The sequence below is a fragment of the Jaculus jaculus genome, chromosome 5 (genome assembly GCF_020740685.1).
Source record: "Jaculus jaculus isolate mJacJac1 chromosome 5, mJacJac1.mat.Y.cur, whole genome shotgun sequence".
In the NCBI taxonomy this organism is placed as follows: domain Eukaryota; kingdom Metazoa; phylum Chordata; class Mammalia; order Rodentia; family Dipodidae; genus Jaculus; species Jaculus jaculus.
In genome coordinates this window covers 71,842,074-71,862,821 of record NC_059106.1, presented here as the reverse complement: position 1 = coordinate 71,862,821, position 20,748 = coordinate 71,842,074, and the positions used below count along the sequence as shown (strand labels likewise).

The 20,748-nt window shown below is 47.1% G+C and overlaps 1 protein-coding gene across 4 annotated transcripts in view; it reads right to left on the bottom strand.

Moving 5' to 3' along the window:
* Window positions 1–20,748, bottom strand: part of Phc2 (polyhomeotic homolog 2) — a 111,487-nt gene that overhangs the window by 27,398 nt on the left and 63,341 nt on the right. For 3 of the 4 annotated variants that reach the window (XM_045149024.1, XM_045149023.1, XM_045149025.1), the window contains 3 exons: window positions 20,398–20,710; window positions 6,904–7,304; window positions 6,507–6,672 (listed from right to left, as the gene is read on the bottom strand). In XM_045149024.1, the coding sequence (XP_045004959.1) occupies window positions 6,507–6,672; window positions 6,904–7,304; window positions 20,398–20,710 (880 nt within the window). Of the gene's footprint in view, window positions 1–6,506; window positions 6,673–6,903; window positions 7,305–16,260; window positions 16,388–20,397; window positions 20,711–20,748 lie in introns of those variants that run through there. The other variant, XM_045149026.1, reaches the window with a different exon arrangement.

Below are 20,748 nucleotides of genomic sequence, written 5' to 3'. Positions count from 1 at the left end.
CCCTCTCATTCCTGACTTCTCTTCCCAATGTTTCCTCATCCCTTACTCTTCTTAGCTTTCATACTGTCCTATCGTTTTCCTTCTCCTCACCCTCTAGCCTCATTTTCCATGTTTCCTCTTTTCTGGGTGCTTATTTTTCTCCTTTTCACTTGCCCCCATTCCTCTCCTCCTTTCTACTATTTGTTCTTCACCTTTTATTCGCGTTCACATCTCCCCTCCCCTGTGTTTGCATGTCTCCCACTTACATTTTGCTTCATAAACAAAGGTAACAAGCACTGAATACTCAACTTCTTTCCCCAACCTGCCCACACTTTCTGCCCACCTTAACCGTAACTTCTACTGGTCCTGCCAGGAATGCTCTGTCCCACCTTTACAGGCCCAAGTCCTGCCCATCCTTCAAAGTCTACACTCAGGAGCAAGCAGCTGAAAAACTTCGGTAAGGGATCCCATTCTGTTAGGGGCTGCACAGACTTTGCAGGCCATATGGTCTGTGTCCCAGCTACTCAACACTACCATTGCTGGAGTCTGGAAGCTGCCGCAGACAATGAGCTCATGAGTGACAGTGGCTATGGGCCAAAAGGGCTTCATTATGAGCACTGAAATTTGAATCTTACAGAATTTTCACATGTCATGAAATAGTACTCTTTTGATTATTACAATCATTATTAGCTTAGGAGGCTGTACAAACACTGGCGATGTGATGGATGTGGCCCTGGGGTGTGGTTTGTCAACTCCTGTAACTCTTGCCTCTATAGCAATACATTTCAGCCCTAAAGTCTATCCTGATAATCTCCACTTTGCACTTACATTTCCATCTTGTAACTGGGAAGCACTTGCCTACAATATATCAAAGTGTAGCTTTCATCAGAATTTCCTGTGTATTTTTTTCATTTTTCCCAGCAGACTATAAGCTCCTTGAAAGTAAGGCCTATTGTTTGTCTGTGTATTACTTTCCACCCCAGAGTGCTCTGTCCAGAGTGGGCATTCAACATAGACAGAATGCATGATGTCTTGGATGTTGGCATTTTCTTCCATTACACAAAGCTTACTTCTCCCATAAGATGGAACCTCAGGAAAGGATGCTTGCTATGTGTTTGGATTTCAAAGACTTGAGAACTTTAGGGACTTTTTTTTTGTTTGAGGTAGGATCTCACTCTAGCCCAGGCTGACCTGGAATTCACTATGTAGTCTCAGGGTGGCCTTGAACTAACAGTGATCCTCCTACCTCTGCCTCTGAGTGCTGGGATTAAAGGCATGTGCCACCACACCTGGTGACAAAAAAATTTTTAAAGGAAGACTGGAGATGTCTCAGTGGTTAAAGGTGCACCTGCTTGCAAAGCCTGACAGCTGGGGTTAAAAAATTCCCCCTTGTAACCATATAAAGCCAGATGCATAAAGTGGTGTGTATGTCTGGAGTTTGTTTGAAGTGGCAAGAGACCCTGGCATGCTCACTTATATTCATATTCATTCTCTCTCCCCTTGCAAATAAATAAAAATTAAATTAAATTAAATTAAAATAAAGATTTGCCAGGTGTGGTGGTTCATGCCTTTAATCCTGGCACTCAGGGAGGCAGAGGTAGGAGGACTGCCATGAGTTTGAGGCCAGCCTGAGACTACATAGTGAATTCCAGGTCAGCCTGGGACAGAGCAAGACCTTACCTTGAAGAAAAACAAAAACAAACAAACAACAACAACAATCAGAAAAAAAAAATTTAAAAATGGAAGACAAGGGCTAGGGAGATGGCTCAGTTGGTAAAGTGCTTGCCTCACAAACATGAAACCTGAGTTTGATCCCCAATACTCACGTAAATGCTAGGCAAGATAGAGCATGCCTATAATCCCAGTGCTAGGGAAATGAAGACTGGAGGATTTCTAGGGATCTCTGGCCAGCCAGTCTAGCCTAATTGGAGATGTTAAGGAAAAGCCCTGTGTCCAAGGAGGTGGACCACATTTTTAAGACTGACACCTGAGGTTGTCTTCTGACTTCCACACATATGCACACACATTAGTACTGCAGTGTAGCTATATTAACTATTAGTAATTTCTTGCTAGGTTGGAACTATGGCCTAAATTCACAAGAGAACACTGAGCAGATATAACTAATTATATTTTGGTTCAAAATATAAATTGTACAAGTTGTAAGACTGAGGAAATGTAGTAAGATAGCTCCTATAACAAGAAACCTCAGGGGCTAGAGAGATGGCTTAGCAGTTAAGACACTTGCCTGCAAAGCCAAAGGATCACTGTTTGACTCTCCAGGACCCACATAAGCCAGATGTACAAAGTGGCGCATCTGGAGTTCATTTGCAGTGGCTGTAGGCCCTGGTGTGCCCCTTCTCTCTCTCTCAATCCCTCTTTCACTCAAATACATACACACACACACACACACACACACACACACACATATATATATATATATATATATATACACACACACACACACATATATATATACATACATATACATACATACACACACACATACATACATATATATATGTATGTATGTGTAAATATATTTTATATATATATACACACACACATATATATCATATATATATATATATATATATATATATATATATATATACACACACACACACACACACACACACACACACATACATGTATATGTATATTTTAAGGAAACCTCAGCTGGGCATGGTGACACATGCTTTTGATCCCAGCACCTGGTGGCAGAGGTAGGAGGATCACCATGAGACTATATAGTGAATTCTAGGTCAGCCTGACTAGAGTGAGACCCTACCTTGACAAACCAAATTTTAAAAAAACGTTTTTTAAAAAAGAAACCTCAAAGATAAAACCCAAACTAAACCCAGTTTCCTCAATCCAACTGGAACAACACTGTGTGACCCAATAGCCTCATTCTCACAATCAGAGAAATGAATGTGGGGCCCCAGATTGGGGGGCTTGATGAAAGGAGCAAGGGAACTGACCTAGAGCTGGGGCACTGACCTGTCACAGCTATGTGACTTGGAGCTGCTTCTGGCCTTTGCTTCCCTCAATAATGGGGATAGTATGCTTATTTATCAGGAGTGTCATGAGTAAGTAAGAGACTTAGAACCCAGCACACTGCATGTTCAACATGTTTTAGTTCTTCCCTGCCATTTCATATGGATCTAGGACCTATGTGGATCAGTCTTACCTCTTAACCTCCTCCCCACTTCGATCTTTTGAGGTAGGGTTTGGCTGGAGTCCAGGCTGACCTGGAACTCACTATGTTGTCTCAGGATGGCCTCAAACTCAAGGTGATCCTCCTGCCTCTGCCCCCAAACGTTGGGATTAAAGGCGTGCGTCACAATACCCGGCCCTTACCTCTTAATACTTATAGGAAGTAGTGTTGTTTTTTTTTGTTTGTTTTTTTTTTGAGACATGGCCTCATGTAGCCCAGACCATTGAAATTTTGATCCTCCTACTTCCCAGGTGCTGGGATTACAGGTGTGCAACAACAACATGCTCAGTTTCTGCACTGTTAGGGATCAACTCAGTGCTTCATTAACGCTACCTAAGTACTCTATGTGGTTTGAATCAGATGCCTCCAGAATCTCATGTGTTTCATGCTTGTCTCCAGGTGGCAGGAGTCTGGAAGGTAAAGCCTTGCTGGAGGTGGTGTGTTGTTGAGGGTGGGATTAGTCAGCTCTCTCTTGCCAGAGATCAACTCACTCTCCAGATGCTGTTTTCCACCTGTTGTGCAAGGCGGCACTGTCCAGTCCGCTCTGCCATCTTCCCCTGCTCCCATGAAGCTTCCCCTCAAGACCGTCAGCCACAGTAACACCTTTCCTCCCAGGAATTGCTTTTAGTTCAGGCAATTATAACATCTCCCAACCGGGCTGTATCTCTATCCTTTTTGTGGCTTTTTATGTTTGGAATTAATGTACTTCATTTGGGAGGTTATACTTTAAGAGAATAAATGAAGAGTTGGGAGCAAGGCAAGCACAAAGACTTGAGTTTGAACCCCAGAATCCATGTAAAAATGCCAGGAATGGTGGTTCAACCTTGTCAGCCCAGCACTGGGGAGGCAGACAGGTGGATCCCTGGGGCTCACTGGCCAGTCAATCTAGCTTACTTGGCAAGTTCCAGGTCCAGCTGAGTGAGAGACACGAAAGAAAGAAAGAAAGAAAGAAAGAAAGAAAGAAAGAAAGAAAGAAAGAAAGAAGGGAGGGAGGGAGGGAGGGAGGGAGGGAGGGAGGGAGGGAGGGAGGGAGGGAAGGAGGGAAGGAGGGAAGGAGGGAAGGAGGGAAGGAGGGAAGGAGGGAAGGAGGGAAGGAGGGAAGGAGGGAAGGAGGGAAGGAGGGAAGGAGGGAAGGAGGGAAGGAGGGAAGGAGGGAAGGAGGGAAGGAGGGAAGGAGGGAAGGAGGGAAGGAGGGAAGGAGGGAAGGAGGGAAGGAGGGAAGGAGGGAAGGAGGGAAGGAGGGAAGGAGGGAAGGAGGGAAGGAGGGAAGGAGGGAAGGAGGGAAGGAGGGAAGGAGGGAAGGAGGGAAGGAGGGAAGGAGGGAAGGAGGGAAGGAGGGAAGGAGGGAAGGGGCAAGCAAGCAGGAGTAGAGCACCTGAGGAACCAAACTAAGGCTGTCCTCTGGCCTCCATGTGCACACATGTGTGTATGTGCACCCATCCACACACAGCTGAATCTGCACACAGTAAAAGAGAAAGAGGGGGCTGGAGAGATGGCTCATCAGTTAAAGTGCTTGCCTACAAAACTTAATGGTCAGGTTGAATTTCCCCTGTAAAGCCAGATACACAAGGTGGCACATGCATCTGGAGTTGTTTGTGAGGATAAAGGCCCTAATGTGCCCATTCTCTCTATCTCTCTTCTCTCTTTACTTGCAATAAATAAATAAAAATTTTAAAAAAGAGAAAGAGAAAATTAATGAAGGTAGAATATAGGTAGACAGGTGTCATTAGAATGATGGGAATGAGGGTCTTGTCATAGGGGGAAAAATCAAAGAAATCTCAGGCATTTAGTTTATAAAGTGAATCTCTGCCTGACCCCCCACCCTGTCCCCACAAACTTGGAAGATGCTAGAGACATGGCAGGCTTCTATGAACACTCTGAGGTGGACTCTTTACATTCCCAAGACAGGATCATAACTAATGATGTCCAGGTTTGAGAATGGCAGGTTTGGTTTCATTGGAAAGGCAATTTTGTTTGTTTGAGGTAGGGTCTCACTCTAGCCCAGGCTGACCAGGAATTCACTATGTAGTCTCAGGGTGGCCTCGAACACACAGTGATCCTCCTACCTCTGCCTCCTGAGTGCTGGGATTAGAGGTGTGCGCCACCATGCCCGGCTTTGAAAGAGCAAGTTTTCACAATCAGAAAATTCTACAATGGAATGGGCTGCTTTCTTTTTTGGTATATGCCAGGGTTTTGGACATGGTAGATGAGTGCTCACCATTGCACCACAGCCCCTCATTGGCCCACAGTCCCCCACTGACCCACAGCTCCTCCACTTTGCCAGCATCCCTCCCCCACTGAGCCATAGCTCCTCCACTGAGCCACAGCCTCTGACCTGCTTTACAGTAGAATGAGTCTCTTTTCTTTTCATATTAAGTGTGCAAAGAGAGAATGGATGGTCTTCCTCCTATCATCTCTTAATTGCTCTGGTATCCTTTCTCCTTCTTGTTTTCCTTTTCCTTGATAACATCCCCTATTCCTTAGAAGATCATATAACCTTCTCACCCTACATGCCTCAAAGTATTTTTCTCTTCATTTCACATTCAATTTCCAAGCTCTTTTTCTCTTGTCTTTTCCGGCCCTACTCAGCCCACACACAGTTTCATGACTGGAGCTGTCTTCCTGAGCTGTTAGCAGCCCCTGGCTCACTAAAAATGTCACTATGATCTGGGCCAAAACTGCTGTAAAGACTGGCAAAGAGGGGAAGGCAAACAAATGGATCCTCACAGAGGCAGAAGCATTGCTGTGGCTTTCCCACCAGGGTGAAGTGATCCAGCAGAGTCTTGAAACTCAGGCTGTGGAACAGTCTACTTGTCACTCAGAGACAGACAGATGGAGACCCCGTAGCTGAGCAGGATTCCCTCAAAGATGCTTTCTGCGAGCTGGGCTCACTGTGAGTCTCCTGTTTTTTCCAAGGCATTTCCTCTCCCTTGGAGATCTGGCAGCCCTCTTGCCATCCCTCTCACTTCAACTCCCTCTCATACTGAAGGAAGTAGAGAAGGGCAACAACTGGCTATCTGCCTCAGCTCTCAGGTTGGCCCACACATATGCACATGCATCCATGTGCATGAGCCTCAGAGCCTGACTCTCTTTCTCTTGTTGTCTTGCTCTTTTACCTTCTGAGTCTCCCTTCTTTACTCTCAGCCCATCTCCTTTTCCCTCCTCTGTTTCTAGCTATCCAGCTCCCATGTTGCCTCACTGGGCTTACCGTAGTTTGCCCTCCCCTTCTATGATGCCCAAATGAAATGTGCCAGCAGATGCCAGGGAAGGCCAACTTTCTCTCCTCCTCCAAGGACCCCACTACATTTCATACCGTGAGCTGGGGACTGCTGGATGTTAGGGCTTTTGGGTACAGGAGGGCCACCAGGCATGGCAGTGACAATGGCTTGCTGATGAGGGGATGGGCCCGGCCGAGTTTCTTGCCCACTCTTCTCCCCTGGTGCCACTTCTTTCCAGTCATCAGGGCCACACTGCTGGGGCTGTCAAAGAGCAGGATATAGAGACTGGTCTCATGAATTGCCTCTACATTCTTGGTTTCTGGGGAGCTCAGACAGCAGGCAGCATAAAGACACATTCATCCCTGAATTAGGGAGAGCTCTCTCTACTTCCTTGGAAAACACAAAAGACCACTTCAGTCCCCTCAGAAACATTTCCAAATTGGGGTTGTGTGGCCTGCATATCACGCTTGCACTTTGGGATCTCTTACTCACCACTGGAGACGCAGGCTGCAGTTGTAAGATGACAGCTGAGGTGTGCTGGAACCTGCGCTGGGGGGTGTGGGGCACACCCTCAGGATGTCCATTCTGAGACACAGCATCTGGGGTGGGAGGGTGGCTCTGCTGACCGCTGCCTGGTTTGTGGAGATGGGCAGTGGGACACTGGAGTGGCAGGGTGGGTGTGGCTGGGCCTAGTGGCATGGCGTGGACTTCTGCGTTAGGCTGTAGGGCCAGGCTTGGGGGTACTGAGACAAGCTGGGGTTGGGACTGGACTTGGGGTGCAGGCCGAGGTGGTTGGGGAGGCTGTGGCTGCTGCGGCTGAATCACAAACTGGGGCTGCAGATGCTTGGGAGACGGCTGTGGGAGGAGCTGGTGTGGCTGTAGCTGAGCATAAGCTGCAGAAGAAAGACCAGATTAGACAGCATGGCTAGACCTCATCGGCCATGTTCCTCGCATGACTTGCCAAAGGCACATTCCCAAACCCAGGTGTCCCTCTTTTCTACTTTGTATCCCTTAATTAATTAATTTTTTTTTTTGAGGAAAACTCAACAAACTGGCCTTTTTTTGTGTGTATGTGAGACAGAACTGATGTGCCAAAGCCTCCAGCCACTGTAATTGAACTCCAGACTCATGTGCCACCTTGTGCACATCTGACACCTCGTACACTTGCATCACCTTGTATGTCTGGCTTATGTGGGATCTGAAGAGTTGAACATGTGTCCTGAAGCTTCACAGGCAAGTGCCTTAACTGCTAAGCCACCTCTCTAGTCCTATCCTTTTTTTGTTGTTTTGTTTTGCATGTATATGTGTGTGGTGTGATTGTGTAGGCTAAAGGTTGACATCAGATATCTTTCTCATTTACTCCCCACTTTATCTTTTTTGTTATGATTTTTTTGAGGCGGGGTCTTCCTCTAGCCCAGACTGACCTAGAATTCACTATGCAATCTCAAGTTGGCCTTGAACTCACAGTGATCCTTCTACCTCAACATACACACCCAGGAGAAAGAGAGAGAATGGGTGTACCAGGGCCTCTAGCAGTTGCAAACAAACTCCAGACACATGCACCACTTTGTGCATCTGGCTTTATGTGGGTACTGGGGAATCGAATTTGGGTCATTAGGCTTTGCCAGCAAGCACCTTAACTGTGGGGCCATCTCCTCCGTCTCCCACCTTATTTATTTTTTTTGGTTTTTCAAGGTAGGGTCTCACTCTAGTCCAGGTTGACCTGGAACTCACTATGTAGTCTCAGGGTGGCCTCAAACTCACAGCCATCTTTCTACCTCTGCCTCCCGAGTGCTGGGATTAAAGGTGTGTACCACCACACCTGACTCCCTCATCTTATTTAAAAAAAAATATTTATTGGCACGTGTGTGTGTGTGTGTGTGTGTGTGTGTGTATGCATGCATGTGCGCATGTGTATGGGCATACTTTAGTCTCTTGCTACTGAAAATGAATGCCCATCCAGTTTTATGTGTGTGGCCAGGGAATTGAACCTGGATTGATAGACTTTGCAAGCAAGTGCCTTTAACCACTGAGCCATCTCCCCAGGCCCTCTGCCTTATTTGTTGAGACAAATGTCTCTGCTGAACTTAGAGTTCACCAACTTGGCTAAATGAGCTAGCCAGCAAGCCCTAGGGATCTGCTTGTTTCCTCCTCCCCAGGGCTGGGATTACAGGCATGTGTGGCTGCTACCCAGCTTTTACATGGTTGCTGGAGACTGACTCAGGTGCTCATGCTTGCATGGTTTGCACGACTTTACCTTTTGAGCCATTTCTCCAGCCCCTCATCCCTTACATCTTTTACCCAGAGCTTGGACTGGTCAGCACCAGGACCCAGCCCCTCTTTCCTCACTGTCTTCCCTCCATATGTCTTCCCTTCTGATGTCAGAAACTGCCATGTATCTAACCAGAGCCAGACTTACTGTTCGAGGGTAGATAAGTTCACTTGCAAGTAAATACACTTATTGTAGTTTGAACCAGGCTGATTTTTTTTTTTTTCTTTTTCCGAGGTAGGGTCTCACTCTAGCACAGGCTGACCTGAAACTCACTATGTAGTCTCAGGGTAGACTAGAACTCATGGTGATCCTCCTACCTCTGCCTCTCAAGTGCTGGGATTAAAGGCTTGCGCCACCACGCCCGGCTTCCAGGCTGATTCTTAAAGGTAAGGATTCTTTTATTTTTTTACTATCCTTTCAGTCTAGCTCCTGCCTTTTATACAGTAATGAATTAGGATATCCAGCTCATAGTACAAATCACTCTGTGGCATCTAGGCCAGCACAGGATTCCAGCAGCTCAAGTGACTCTGTCCTGCTTAGACACTGCCTTCCACAGAGACTGCTATAGCTGGAGCTGATGCTGCAGCTGGATGTGTGCAGACAGATGTGTGGAGCCACAGGGGGATAAAGGCAAACTGCGGGCCGGCACTATCATTTGCAAAGAATCTCCACCTTCTGCAGGTGTAGACTTCAAACTGAGTCAGGGAGGTACATTCTTTCTTAAATTTTGCCTATTTACATGTGAATTTCCAACTTAACACAGCCCAACAAGGAATTCCAAGCAGGATGGCAACAGGAATAGACAGAACAGAGGAAAAGGTTAAGGAAGCAGAAGCAAAATGACCTTTGGTGGCTGCCTGCTGTGGTCAAAGACAGGACTCTAGATGGGCTACCAGGTTTTTATGAACGACACTGAAAATGGTGGGCGTTGGTGTGGTTTCTAAGGGGACTGTGTTGGGCTGGCGGAGATGATGGGATCTCTGTGATACTACAGCAAGCACTTGATGATCGTAAATTGCACTTGACCCCAATCTAAACCTTACTTCCTAATCCTACACTGGATAGCTCAGAGTTTAATCACTTATAAAGGTTGCTCATCATACATTTTAAAGACAATTCTTGAAAAAGCACCTAGAAGGTGCTGAGAAGCCACATGGTGTCCTGTTACGACTTTTGCAGCCAAAATCATGTGTCAATAATGGGTGTCACCACTTTCCTAGCCCACCATCTTGGCCAAAGCCACCCAGGGCTGCCATCTGAGGCGATCTGGGGACAGTCCAGGTCAGGGACTCTATGACTCAATGGTGTGAACTATCACCTGCTGGCCATACCTAGACAAGGTATTCTTTTTTTTTTTTTTCTTTTTTTTTTGAGGTAGGGTTTTGCTGTAGCTCAGGTTGACCTGGAATTCACTTGGTAGTCTCAGGGTAGCCTCAAACTCACAGCAATTCTCCTAGCTCTGCTTACTGAGTACGCCACCATGCCTGGTTTAGATAAGGCATTCTTAACTGTTCAGAGTTGCAACATGCTTTCAGTGCAACAGAGGTCTGGTCTAGGTAACCATAGGGGTCTCTTCTTGGGTTACAACTTGATGGGGGACTATACTAGGACAATACTTTTCAAATTCAGGATTTCTAAGGAAGGTAGAGAAGAGGTCAAAGAAGAAAAAGGCTCTAACTCTCTGGAATGTAAAGATTACAGTCAGGGGAACATGTTTGTTTATGTGAAGGCTATGGTTTGGTTCTTGGTGTCTCCCAAAGGCCTATGTGTTGAAGGCATGCTCCCTTGGTAGAACACTGTAAGGTAAGAGATGGGGCCTAGGGAAAGGTCTTTAGGCCGTTGGGGGTGTGCCCTTGAAGAAGACTGTAGGGATTCTGCCCTCTCTTTGTTCTCTTTGCTTTCCTGGCTATGAGGTAAGTGGTTTGGCTCTTGCCACATGCTCATGCTGCCTTACCACAGGCCCAAACCAGGCCAGTCATGGAGCCTACAGAACTATGGGTCAAAATAATCCCTTTCTTTTTATAATCTCATTGTGTCTACTATTTGCTATAGAGCTATAGAGATGGAAAGCTAACACATGAGAAGACTTGGAAAGGGAACTGCTGGCCTCTCTCCTGGATTTCTCCTGACCCATTCTGTTCCCAAACTGCTGCTTATGTAAAACTACAACTGCTACAGGAAAAATGATGCCACTCTCCACCCACACTGGAACTAAGCTCATAAGGCTGGAATAAGTTCATAGATCAGTGACCCAGAGGTATTTGGGGGAGTGTACATCATCAACCTTTGAGGTTAATAAAAAGCAAAGATCATGATTTAACCACAGAATTATCCTGGATAAGAATGATCTTTAGAGAATTGCAGTAACTCCCTGCCAGGTCTCCTGATTCTAGTTTTTTCCTGTTATAATCCATCATGTGAGCAGAGTTCAAGTTAATCTTCCTAGTGCACAGGTATGGCCCCATCTCTTATAGTGTTTATCACCTTACAGGAGTTCTACCCAGGGAACATGCCTTCAACACATGGGCCTTTCGGAGACACTGATGAAAAGCCAGTAGACTCTCCTTTTGTCCAGTTGTCCAAAGCCTTTACTATTCACAATCTCTTTATACCATACACTAATCTTTTAGTTTTTATTGCTTCTTTATCTGAGTAATCTTTACTGTTCCCTATACAGCATCTATGCCTTTTCTCCTACTGTCTAGAGTGTCACAAATAAAATCCTGGTCATCCTTCCCTAACTCGTATTGCAAACAGGACTCTTCCTTTCTCTGAACTGCCACTGAGGTTTCTCTGCTCATCAGTGACCTCAGAGAAGCAGTGTAAACAGCCCTGATGGACTCTAGGGTCAACATGATTGGATTTCAATTCTAGCTCAGCTGTTTAGCAGTTGTGTGACACAAGGAATGTACTGGGCCTCTCTGGACTTCAGGGTTATTGTCTTTAAAATGGGGAATGCTTATTTCAATATTATTTCAGTAACTGGCTAGTCTCCTTTTAATAGGCAGAATTTATGTAATCCACTTGTTTCCTCCAAAGTGTCTTGAATTTAGTAGATTCTCAATCAGTACTCCTGAATGGATAAATGATAACATGTTAGGACTCCATTTATGGGATATGATTGTCCCACAAAGTTGGTCCTCTTCAGAGCCAAAACATGGGTGACAAGGTATACTCCTGAAGCCCACTGTGCTCTTACCAACACTGGTTAACCTATGTACCATCCTCATTCATGACCTTCCTGTACTAACCTTCAACCTGCCCTAGCTGATCTACCCAGTGCACCATAAAACTCCACGGCTCTGTGCCTCTGGGGCCTCAGCTACAGTGCTTCCATTTGCTGGAATACCCTCCCTTCTGCCCCCAGTGACGTATGGTTGTTTCTCCCCATTTGCCTTAGCCCTCAGCTACTTCAGTGTTTCCCCAAGTTCCTGCTTGCTTCATCTGTTAGATCCATTTGTGACACAACATGTGTTCTCTCATAGACATCTTGTGTTGATTCTCAAGGATTTCCCGGCCCCAGGTTAGCAACATTTGAATGGGAATGCACATTACACTTGACATGCAGTTATTTGGCAGTGCTTTTCTTAAAGTTAATAATGGTATAATTTATAGTTAGAGGTGTCTTAGGTTAAATGAAAAATTCAGGAATATTCATATATACATATATATCTCCTATCTTTCTAGCTGACTGAATGTTTTTTGAGTTAAAGACATGTCTCACTATTAATTGAAAAAAGTGCTCTTTTTCCTTCTATATTGTCCAACAGAATATTCTACATTTGTAGATGCTAGCAAAGTCTGCTGCCTAGCAGGGAAAATAACTCATTCATTTATTCATTCCTTTTCACTCTCTCTCCCTCTCTCTCTTGTGCCCTCTCAAGGCAGAACACTGAAGCCATGATACCTGAGGCCATGGACCCTCCCTACAGCAGGGATGGGGCTCAACTTGTGAAATATTAATGCACAGAATCTCTCTGGTCCCGTCTTATTTCTTCACAAGGACCAGGAGCTTCTCATCTCCCCTCCCTGATGAGAACTTTCTAGCTTTTAAAAGCACAGGGAGTTGGGTTTCATGAGATCTCAACTACAGTTTTAGAAGGTCTGGTCAACCCTTTTTGTTATGGGGCAGAGGATGGGAGGGGCAGGGAAGACCACACAAACATGACAGGCTCAGGCTTCTGCAGAGACCGGACTCTAGATCAAAGGAGAGACAGCAGGCAATGCTTAACTTTCTGGCTGGTGCCTTAACCTTGCTTTGCCTCCTTAGAATCTGAAGAGACCAATTCATGGCTTCCAACAAGTTTGTTGATAGCAACAAGAGGTAGGACTCACTGTAAGGGGCCACTGGCCTGTCCCCTCATGCCCTGCTGTATCCACTGCCAGGATTTATCAACAGAGCTCTGCTGAACTCCAGGCTCCAAGTATGCAGGGGGGAGCTCACTGCTCCAGAAACGCTGGGGCTCTTGTCCTACCAATTATGGTATTGTAAACTTGCCAATCTCAGGTTGTATGCATTCATATGCCCTTGCTTTTCAGATGTCCATTTTAGTAAGTGAGATTCTGGAGTTACCTGGGAGGATGCCTATGGAAGAAAAATGGCGTATCTGTTTACTACACACCACTTCTGGAGATTTGCAAAGTTAACACATATTACCAACCATCCATTCACTAAGCATCTACTGCAGATCAAGCACTGTGCTACCAAGCACATGCTCCCTAGAATGGATGACAGTCTAGTAAACAGACAGATGGTAGACAGACTCTTAGCACTATTTGGTAAATGTTGTGACAGGAGACAAGCACTGAACATTGAGAACACGGGCAAGAGGGTTCAGTTTTGGAAAGAGGTCAGAGGCTGCTTCCCAGAGGATGACTTAACACGACGCAGCCTCAGCAGGTGATAAAAGGATCAGCATACGGACAGAGTTCATGTTGTGCTGTAATGCTTCGGCACATTCGAGGACCTGCAGGGCCTTGTGCAGCCAAAGCTCAGGGTGTTTGCAGGCAGTGGGCTAGAAGAGACACTTTCTTTCAGCGTGGGTCTAAGTTGTGGCAGCATGTTCTGGAGGCTGCTCACCTGAGATGCTTGTGTGATGTGGCTTCAGGTAGTAGCTGAGATTGAAGCTCACTTAAGAAGCCACAGCTCCACTTACTCAAGTGTAGACAGGATGCTCTTTTTAGATGGACCTCCAGCAATACCACATGAATTTTGTGATGCATTCCCTCCAGCTTGGGTCAGTGGCAGTTTGAGGGGGAAAGGGGCATGAAGAAGAGGTCCCCCACAAGAGGGACACATGTTGGTGGATCCCACAAACCATAGTGCATTTGGGCTTGCTTGGCAGCCATCTGACAAGAATACCCCATGCACTGTACACAGGATTCCTTGGAGCACTAGAAGATCATCTGGTATCCTTGTCTCTGCCCACCCTGCCTTAGAGGGACACTGCAGAGAAGTGACTATAGGCATGGGTTTCAGAGACAGAAAGATCTAGTTTTGAATTTTGGCTGTTCCACCTATAGGCTATGCAACTTTAGGCAAATTGCTTAACATCTCTGGATCTCAACTTCCTGTTCCATCAATGAGTATCATGTGGGACATTATGTTTAAACCATAAAGAGGGCTGCTACTCTTACTGAGCACCTGGTACCTAGCAGATACTCAGAAAATGGTAGCTCTTCTTAAAATACACATCACTTGAGGAAGATTTTTATAGCAGCTGTAAGCAGGTTACCCCACAGATCAACAGTCAGTCGGCCTGGAGCAAAGCAGGAAGCGAGCCTAGAAGACGGATGTTAGAAGCTGGGGCTCCACTGGTGACAGGCTGGGCAGTGCAGAGGGTAGAAACAGAAAAGGAGAGACAACACGCGTCTACATGAGCTTTCTTTGGGTAAATCACCTCGGTAGGCTGCCCATTCATCTTACAGGCCTGTGGAAAATGTGACTACCTCTGTTGGAAAGACGAGGAAACTGAGTTACAGAGATGAAGCAACTTTGTCATAAGCATTAAGTCAGGGAACGGTAACACTAGGGTCTGGGACCATGTCTAATGCGAATGCCTCTGCTTTTTCACAACTCCATGAACACTCTGCCTCCCTGGGGAAAGGAAGTGAAGTCAAAAGGTCCATGAGCCTTTGGCCCAGCTCTAGGAGGATCTTGTAGCTTCAGACAGTGGTCAGCAGCTGGGGAAGACTTCATGAGTTTTGTTTTTGCTTTGTGCATAAAGTTTGCAAGTGAGATATCTGTATACAGGTGGGGTAAACTCTAAGTAGGAATACCCCACAGAAACTGGAACTCTGTGAGGAGAGGGGCTGAGAGCAGAGGTGAGAGCTGTCAGTAAAGGAGCAGCATACACATGCATATTGGGACGTAAGAACATGCAGATGCCTCTAAGGGCCAAACCCAAAGGAGACCCACAGCCCATGGCAGTGGGTAAGGAAGAGGCAGGAGGACCAGTTCCCACCTTTCAACATAGGCCACAGACACATGTGACCTCTCCAGGCTCAGGTGCTTCTCAGAGCTGGCTGAGATAGCCCTCCTGTTCCACTACTGAACCGGCCTTATCGTCAAAGCACAGCTCACATTTCTACAACCCCAACCGGAATCTCTGTTCTGTTCATTTCTGTAACCCCCAATTGGAATAATGAGAGGCACAAAATAGGTGCCAAAGGGATAGTACAGAGCTGAACTGAAGAATTAATGAGACAGAGAAAAACTACTGGAGGATGACAGTTAATGATTTTTGTGGGGAGCTGTGCCTTTGCTGTGAAATAGGATGACCGTTGCTGGGGGCTGCATGTGAACGAGACACGCGGGGAAAGCAATGAGGACAGTGCCTGAGCATGGCTGCTCCTGCTGGCGGCAACAGGCAACAGGGAAGCAGAGCACTAGCAATCCCAGTGAGGAACTGGAGCAGAAAAGGACTACTAAGCAATCCAGGGCTATGTGTGAACTGCAGCTCCCTTTCTTTCTTAGTCACCCACACACAGACATGCAGGCACGTGCACATCTACCTTAGCAGGGAGGTCATTAATCAACGTACTCCTCTCCATGTTCTGGATCCCACCACCCCAAGTCTAGAGAGAGAATTTTTTTCATAATCTAAATTTTGTTGTACAGTGTACAGTTGAAATGACCTTCATGGTTGGTTCCAGGATTTTAACATCAAAATAGCTGGCAATTCTGATTTGCAGCTAAGTAACAGGCTCACCTGCATGCTTGGCTGTTTACTGGGTTCTCTCAGTAACTGTGTTTACCCTCTGGTTTGGTGGCTGCTGTAAGAGGGAAATACTATCCAAGAATCCTAGAACCAGCAAGCATCACATTACCCAGCCTATCACAGGAGAAAGCCTCAGCTCCCAGACACAAACCCCTTCTGTGATACAACAAAGCAGCAATGTGGTAGGCCTGCCCCACAGAGAATTCTCTCTCAGCTGAGACCTGAGGTGGGTTGAGGCTACTGAACAAAGGCCTGGCATCTGGAAGCACGACTGGGTGGAAAGAGCCCAGGATTTTCAATGACCCAACAACTCCCTGTATCACAGCACCCCCTCCCAGTCAGCAACTTTCTCCTCACCTTTGGGCCTGAGTGTCACCCAGAGCCCGGAGTTTATCCTCTAGAATGAGGACTCCAAGAACCAAGTCTCCTAGTTGGAGCTGTAGCCCAGCTCCCTTAGGACCCGGCTTCCCTGGAGGTCAGGCCCATAGGACCCTTGCTGCCTGCCCTCTTCTGCCCTCGGTGGTCTGGTCCTCCTAGGCCCGAGAAGGGCAAGGCCAGGCCCTTTGCCTTCCCCTCAAAAGCCCAACCTCTCTGGCTGGGATCTCCTTCCCTGGCTCCCCTCCCCCATCCCGCCCCCTTTCAGGGCATAAGGGACCTTTTCTATTTGCACAGCCTAAAGAAGCCTGGTTGCCAAGGTGACAGGAGCAGGAACAGCAGGGAGCTTGCCATGGGGGAGGGGCTTTGCCCCCAAACAGCTGTCAGCGGGAGCAGTCCCAGCTGGGGCAGAAGGGCTCGCCTCTCTGGAGAGAAACACCCCCAGGAAAATACATTCCTCTCTGACACTCCAACCCCCCCCCCCCAAGCCGTTACAGGCTACTTTTCCCCAGGGACATTAAAAAAAAAAAAAATCAACCACCTCCTAAAACCAACAGAGGCTCTTTGCCGCTCTCAGTGTGCGGGGCTCTCTCACAAGCACCGACACACACGGGCTCCCCCAGTCCTCCCCTCATTTGTCCTTCTCGTTTGCTCATAGTGGGCTGGCTGGGCAGGAGGCCAGCAGCCACCTCTGCCTGGGGAGCTGTGAAGTCTGCCTGGCAGGTGCTGTTCCTGGCTACCCCCATCAGGTTGGAAAAGTTGTTTCAGTCTTTTTGTCCCACAGGCCTGAGGGGCCCTGGGGCTCCTAAGCCTACCCTAGCTGCTTTCCTTTGGGGGTGTGAGATGGGAGTGGACTCAACAGCTTATAGAGGAATAGGGGTTGAGAGAGCAAGGAAGAATGAGAAGGCCAGTGGGAGGCAGGAACAATGCCAAGCCCACTGGTCTGTGTCTCTGGGGAGAGGGTCTTTGTAGTCCTCAATACATAGCTTCTCCACAGAAAGTTTTGTGTGGCCACTGGTTTCTGCTCTGCATTGAAGCCCTCACTGCCAGCTGCCACACCTAGGCCCCTGGCTCAAGACTGTCACTCTCATTGTTCCAAGGCTCAAGCAGGTACAGCCAGCCTCAGGTCTCGGCAAACCCCATTCTTAGAGCCCCCAGGCTCTTTTGAGCTTCAAGTAGGGAACACGAAAACTAAGGAGGCCCTGAATCCCTGTAAGAATGGAGCATGGTGCCTGGCTGGATGACTGGGGACATGGAAACTAAGTGTACAAGATGTGGGGTTGGATCCTAGTTTTGCCACTGACTGCCTGGGTGACTTTGAGGGCTATATGTAGAAAGTTCTCGGGGAACCTCTCAACCTCAGTTTTCCTATCTATAAAACAGATAAACAACTACTTTCCAGGGCTCTTAAAGGTATACAGAGAGGTAGGCACAAGCTGCCTAGCACAGGACCGGCTGTCCCTGAGTGCTGCTCCTCTCTGCCATTATCCTGAGACTTTGGCAGCCTCAGGAAAAAAGTGCTCTTTCTTTTAATTAGCCTTTAGAATTTTGGTGCTGGTTTAGATTTAGAGAGATTGTAGTCTGGGCAGAAATGGGGTTTTCAGGAAGTCTTGGACCTGATGTTTCTCCAGGTGGATAGGCTGAGAAAATGGAGAGGTTCAGCTTTGGGTCCCAGTTGTAACTCAAGTTGCTTCTAATATGTGGCATTCCCTAGTATTTGCCATGTAGAATCTTGGTTTCTTTTTTTTTTTTTTTAATTTTTTTAATCTATTTATTTGAGAGCGACAGACAGAGAGAAAGACAGATAGAGGAAGAGAGAGAGAATGGGCGCGCCAGGGCTTCCAGCCTCTGCAAACGAACTCCAGATGCGTGCGCCCCCTTGTGCATCTGGCTAACATGGGACCTGGGGAACCGAGCCTCGAACCGGGGTCCTTAGGCTTCACAGGCAAGCGCTTAACCGCTAAGCCATCTCTCCAGCCCCAGAATCTTGGTTTCTCTTCCCATCAAAGGACAGGAGCTGGAGCCCTCTAGTGAAAACAATGTCAAGCAATGAGAAGGATTTAGGAACTTGGGGTCTCAGCAGCAAGGACCATCCTCAGCTCAGCAGTGACCACAGCAGGGCTGCCAGTGGCCCTTTGTTCTGTCTAGGTAATTTCTGAACTCTCAGAATGGTGAGTAAGTGTGGTTTACCCCTGTATTCTCCCTGGGCTTCCTTCTGTCTGTCTGGATGCCCATCCTACCTTGTCCGCTGGGTCACTGCTCATGCATCAAGGCTTAGGCGCCAGTTGTCTGGAGTGGTTCATTGTTTGGAATCCCAGCATATTTGAGGCTGAGCTAGGAGGATGGAGAGTTCATGACCAGCCTGGGCTATATTTAAAAAGACTTAGGTTGGGCTAGGGAAATGGATCAGTGGTTAAAGGTGCTTGCTTGCAAAGCCTGCTGGCCCAGGTTGTTCCCTAGCAACCACCGAGAACTGTATGCAAAAAGAGTGACATATATCTATTGTGCATTTGCAGCAGCACAAACTCCTGGTATGCATCCCCCCTAAAATATCTATTTTTTTAAGTTTTTATTTTTATTGATTAGAGACAGAGAGAGGGAAAGAGAAAGAATGGGCATGCCACAGCCTCTAGCCACTGCAAACAAAATCTAGACACATGCGCCCCCATGTGCATCTGGCTTATGTAGGACCTGGAGAATTGAACCTGGGACCTTAGGCTTCTCAGGCAAGTGTCTTAACCACTAAAGAATCTCTCCAGCCCACATCTATTTTTAAAACAGACAACATTGCTGACCCATCCTACTGGTAGTGAGTTGGACATCTATCTGGGTCCTACTGAACCTACAACAGGATTAGGAAACTGGATGGGGGATAGATAGATGACTCAACAATTAAGGTGCTTCCCTGCAAAGCCTAAGGACCTGAGTTTGATTCCCCAGTACCAATGCGAAGCCAGATGCACAAAGTGGCACATGCATCTGGAGTTCATGTGCAGTGGCAGGAAGCCCTGGCACACCCGTACTCATTTTCCCTTCCTCTCTCACTCTGCCCCTTACATAAATAAAACTTAAAAAAGAAACTACATGGATTTGCTTGCACATGTGGCTCTCTCGTTTTGAACAGAAGCTCCCTTAGATCATACTCCGATATCTTGGACTTTTTTATTTTGGGGGGGTGGTATTGGGGCTTGAACCCAGTGTCCTATTTATTCTAGGCTTTACCATTGCTCTTTCCCACAGCCAACTCTGGCCATCTTGGTTTTAATCTAATGACAAGCATATAGTAGTTTTCAAAGAAAAAGTCAAAGACCACCCAGATTCAAGAGGGTGGAGGCTAGTGGTTTTCTTTGGGATGTGATCAGAGGGAGTTTCTCTAATCCAAGCCATACGGTCCCTACTATATTTTACTTCTGTAGTAGAACAGCTTGCTCTTGTTCCTTACACTGATAAGTCTGCCTTCTAGGCCTCTTGGCAGATTTTTCCATTAAAGACTTCCTGTAATTGACAGTGCTGGGAAGAGTCTAGACAGGGAACACCGATTCACCCCTTTCACAAAATGTGCATCACACTTGTTTTTTAATCTAGATGTACTCTCAAGTGCTGGGCTCCCCTCTTCCAGGCCAGGTGCTTCCTCTGTGCTACTACAGCCCTCAGAGATTAGTGCAGAATAGCACCAGCACAGTGTGCTCCCACCTGCCTGCGCCTTCCTCCGTCTCACTGGTCTCTGCAATCAGAAGTGGCAGTACACCTGGTAAATGTTAGTCAAAGAAGTCTGCTTTCCATTTCCCATCTCCCTGTGAGGTTCTCACAGGCTTTCGCTAGCCCCTGTTCCTTTCAATGACTCAGGGAATTTTGAAATAGTCCAAGTACTAACCTCCACTAACTCAAAGCAAAGTGACTCTAAGATCCATAGTTGTCCTACTGAAAAGAAGGACTCACTCATACCTATGTAGCTCCCTTAAGAGTCAGACTAAGCATGAAACAGTCTTGGGCTGGCAAATAAATTGGAAGGAGGGAGAGAGACATGGGACTGGTATCTTAGCATACCTACAGGTAAAAGGAAGGTGTGGAAATTCCTCCTGACCCATGGCTCAGATTGCTTCTTTCTGGAGCCCTTACCTGGTGCAATGAGGGGGTGGGCAGCCAAGGCGGGAACTGTCCGGCCCAGCCCAGCTCGGCCCTCCATGCTCCCTGGCACGCTGCTGTTGCCATCTCCTTTCTTGAGTGGCTCCATCCCACTGTCAGTTATGCCAGGCTTGGCACCTGCAGGGGAACCCTGAGCAGTGTTTCTGCCCTGTGATGGGGTAGGCAGAGGCTGGCTACTGCTGGGTGTGGGTTTCAGGGCCAAGCTGGGCAGGACAGGCTGAGTGGGGGTAGGGCCCGAGGCTCCTGCAGCTGGGGTCTGTTGTGTACGTAGGGTCAGGTTCTGTACCTGAAAAAGAGGGGTCTATGGGAGTCCAGAGAATGTGG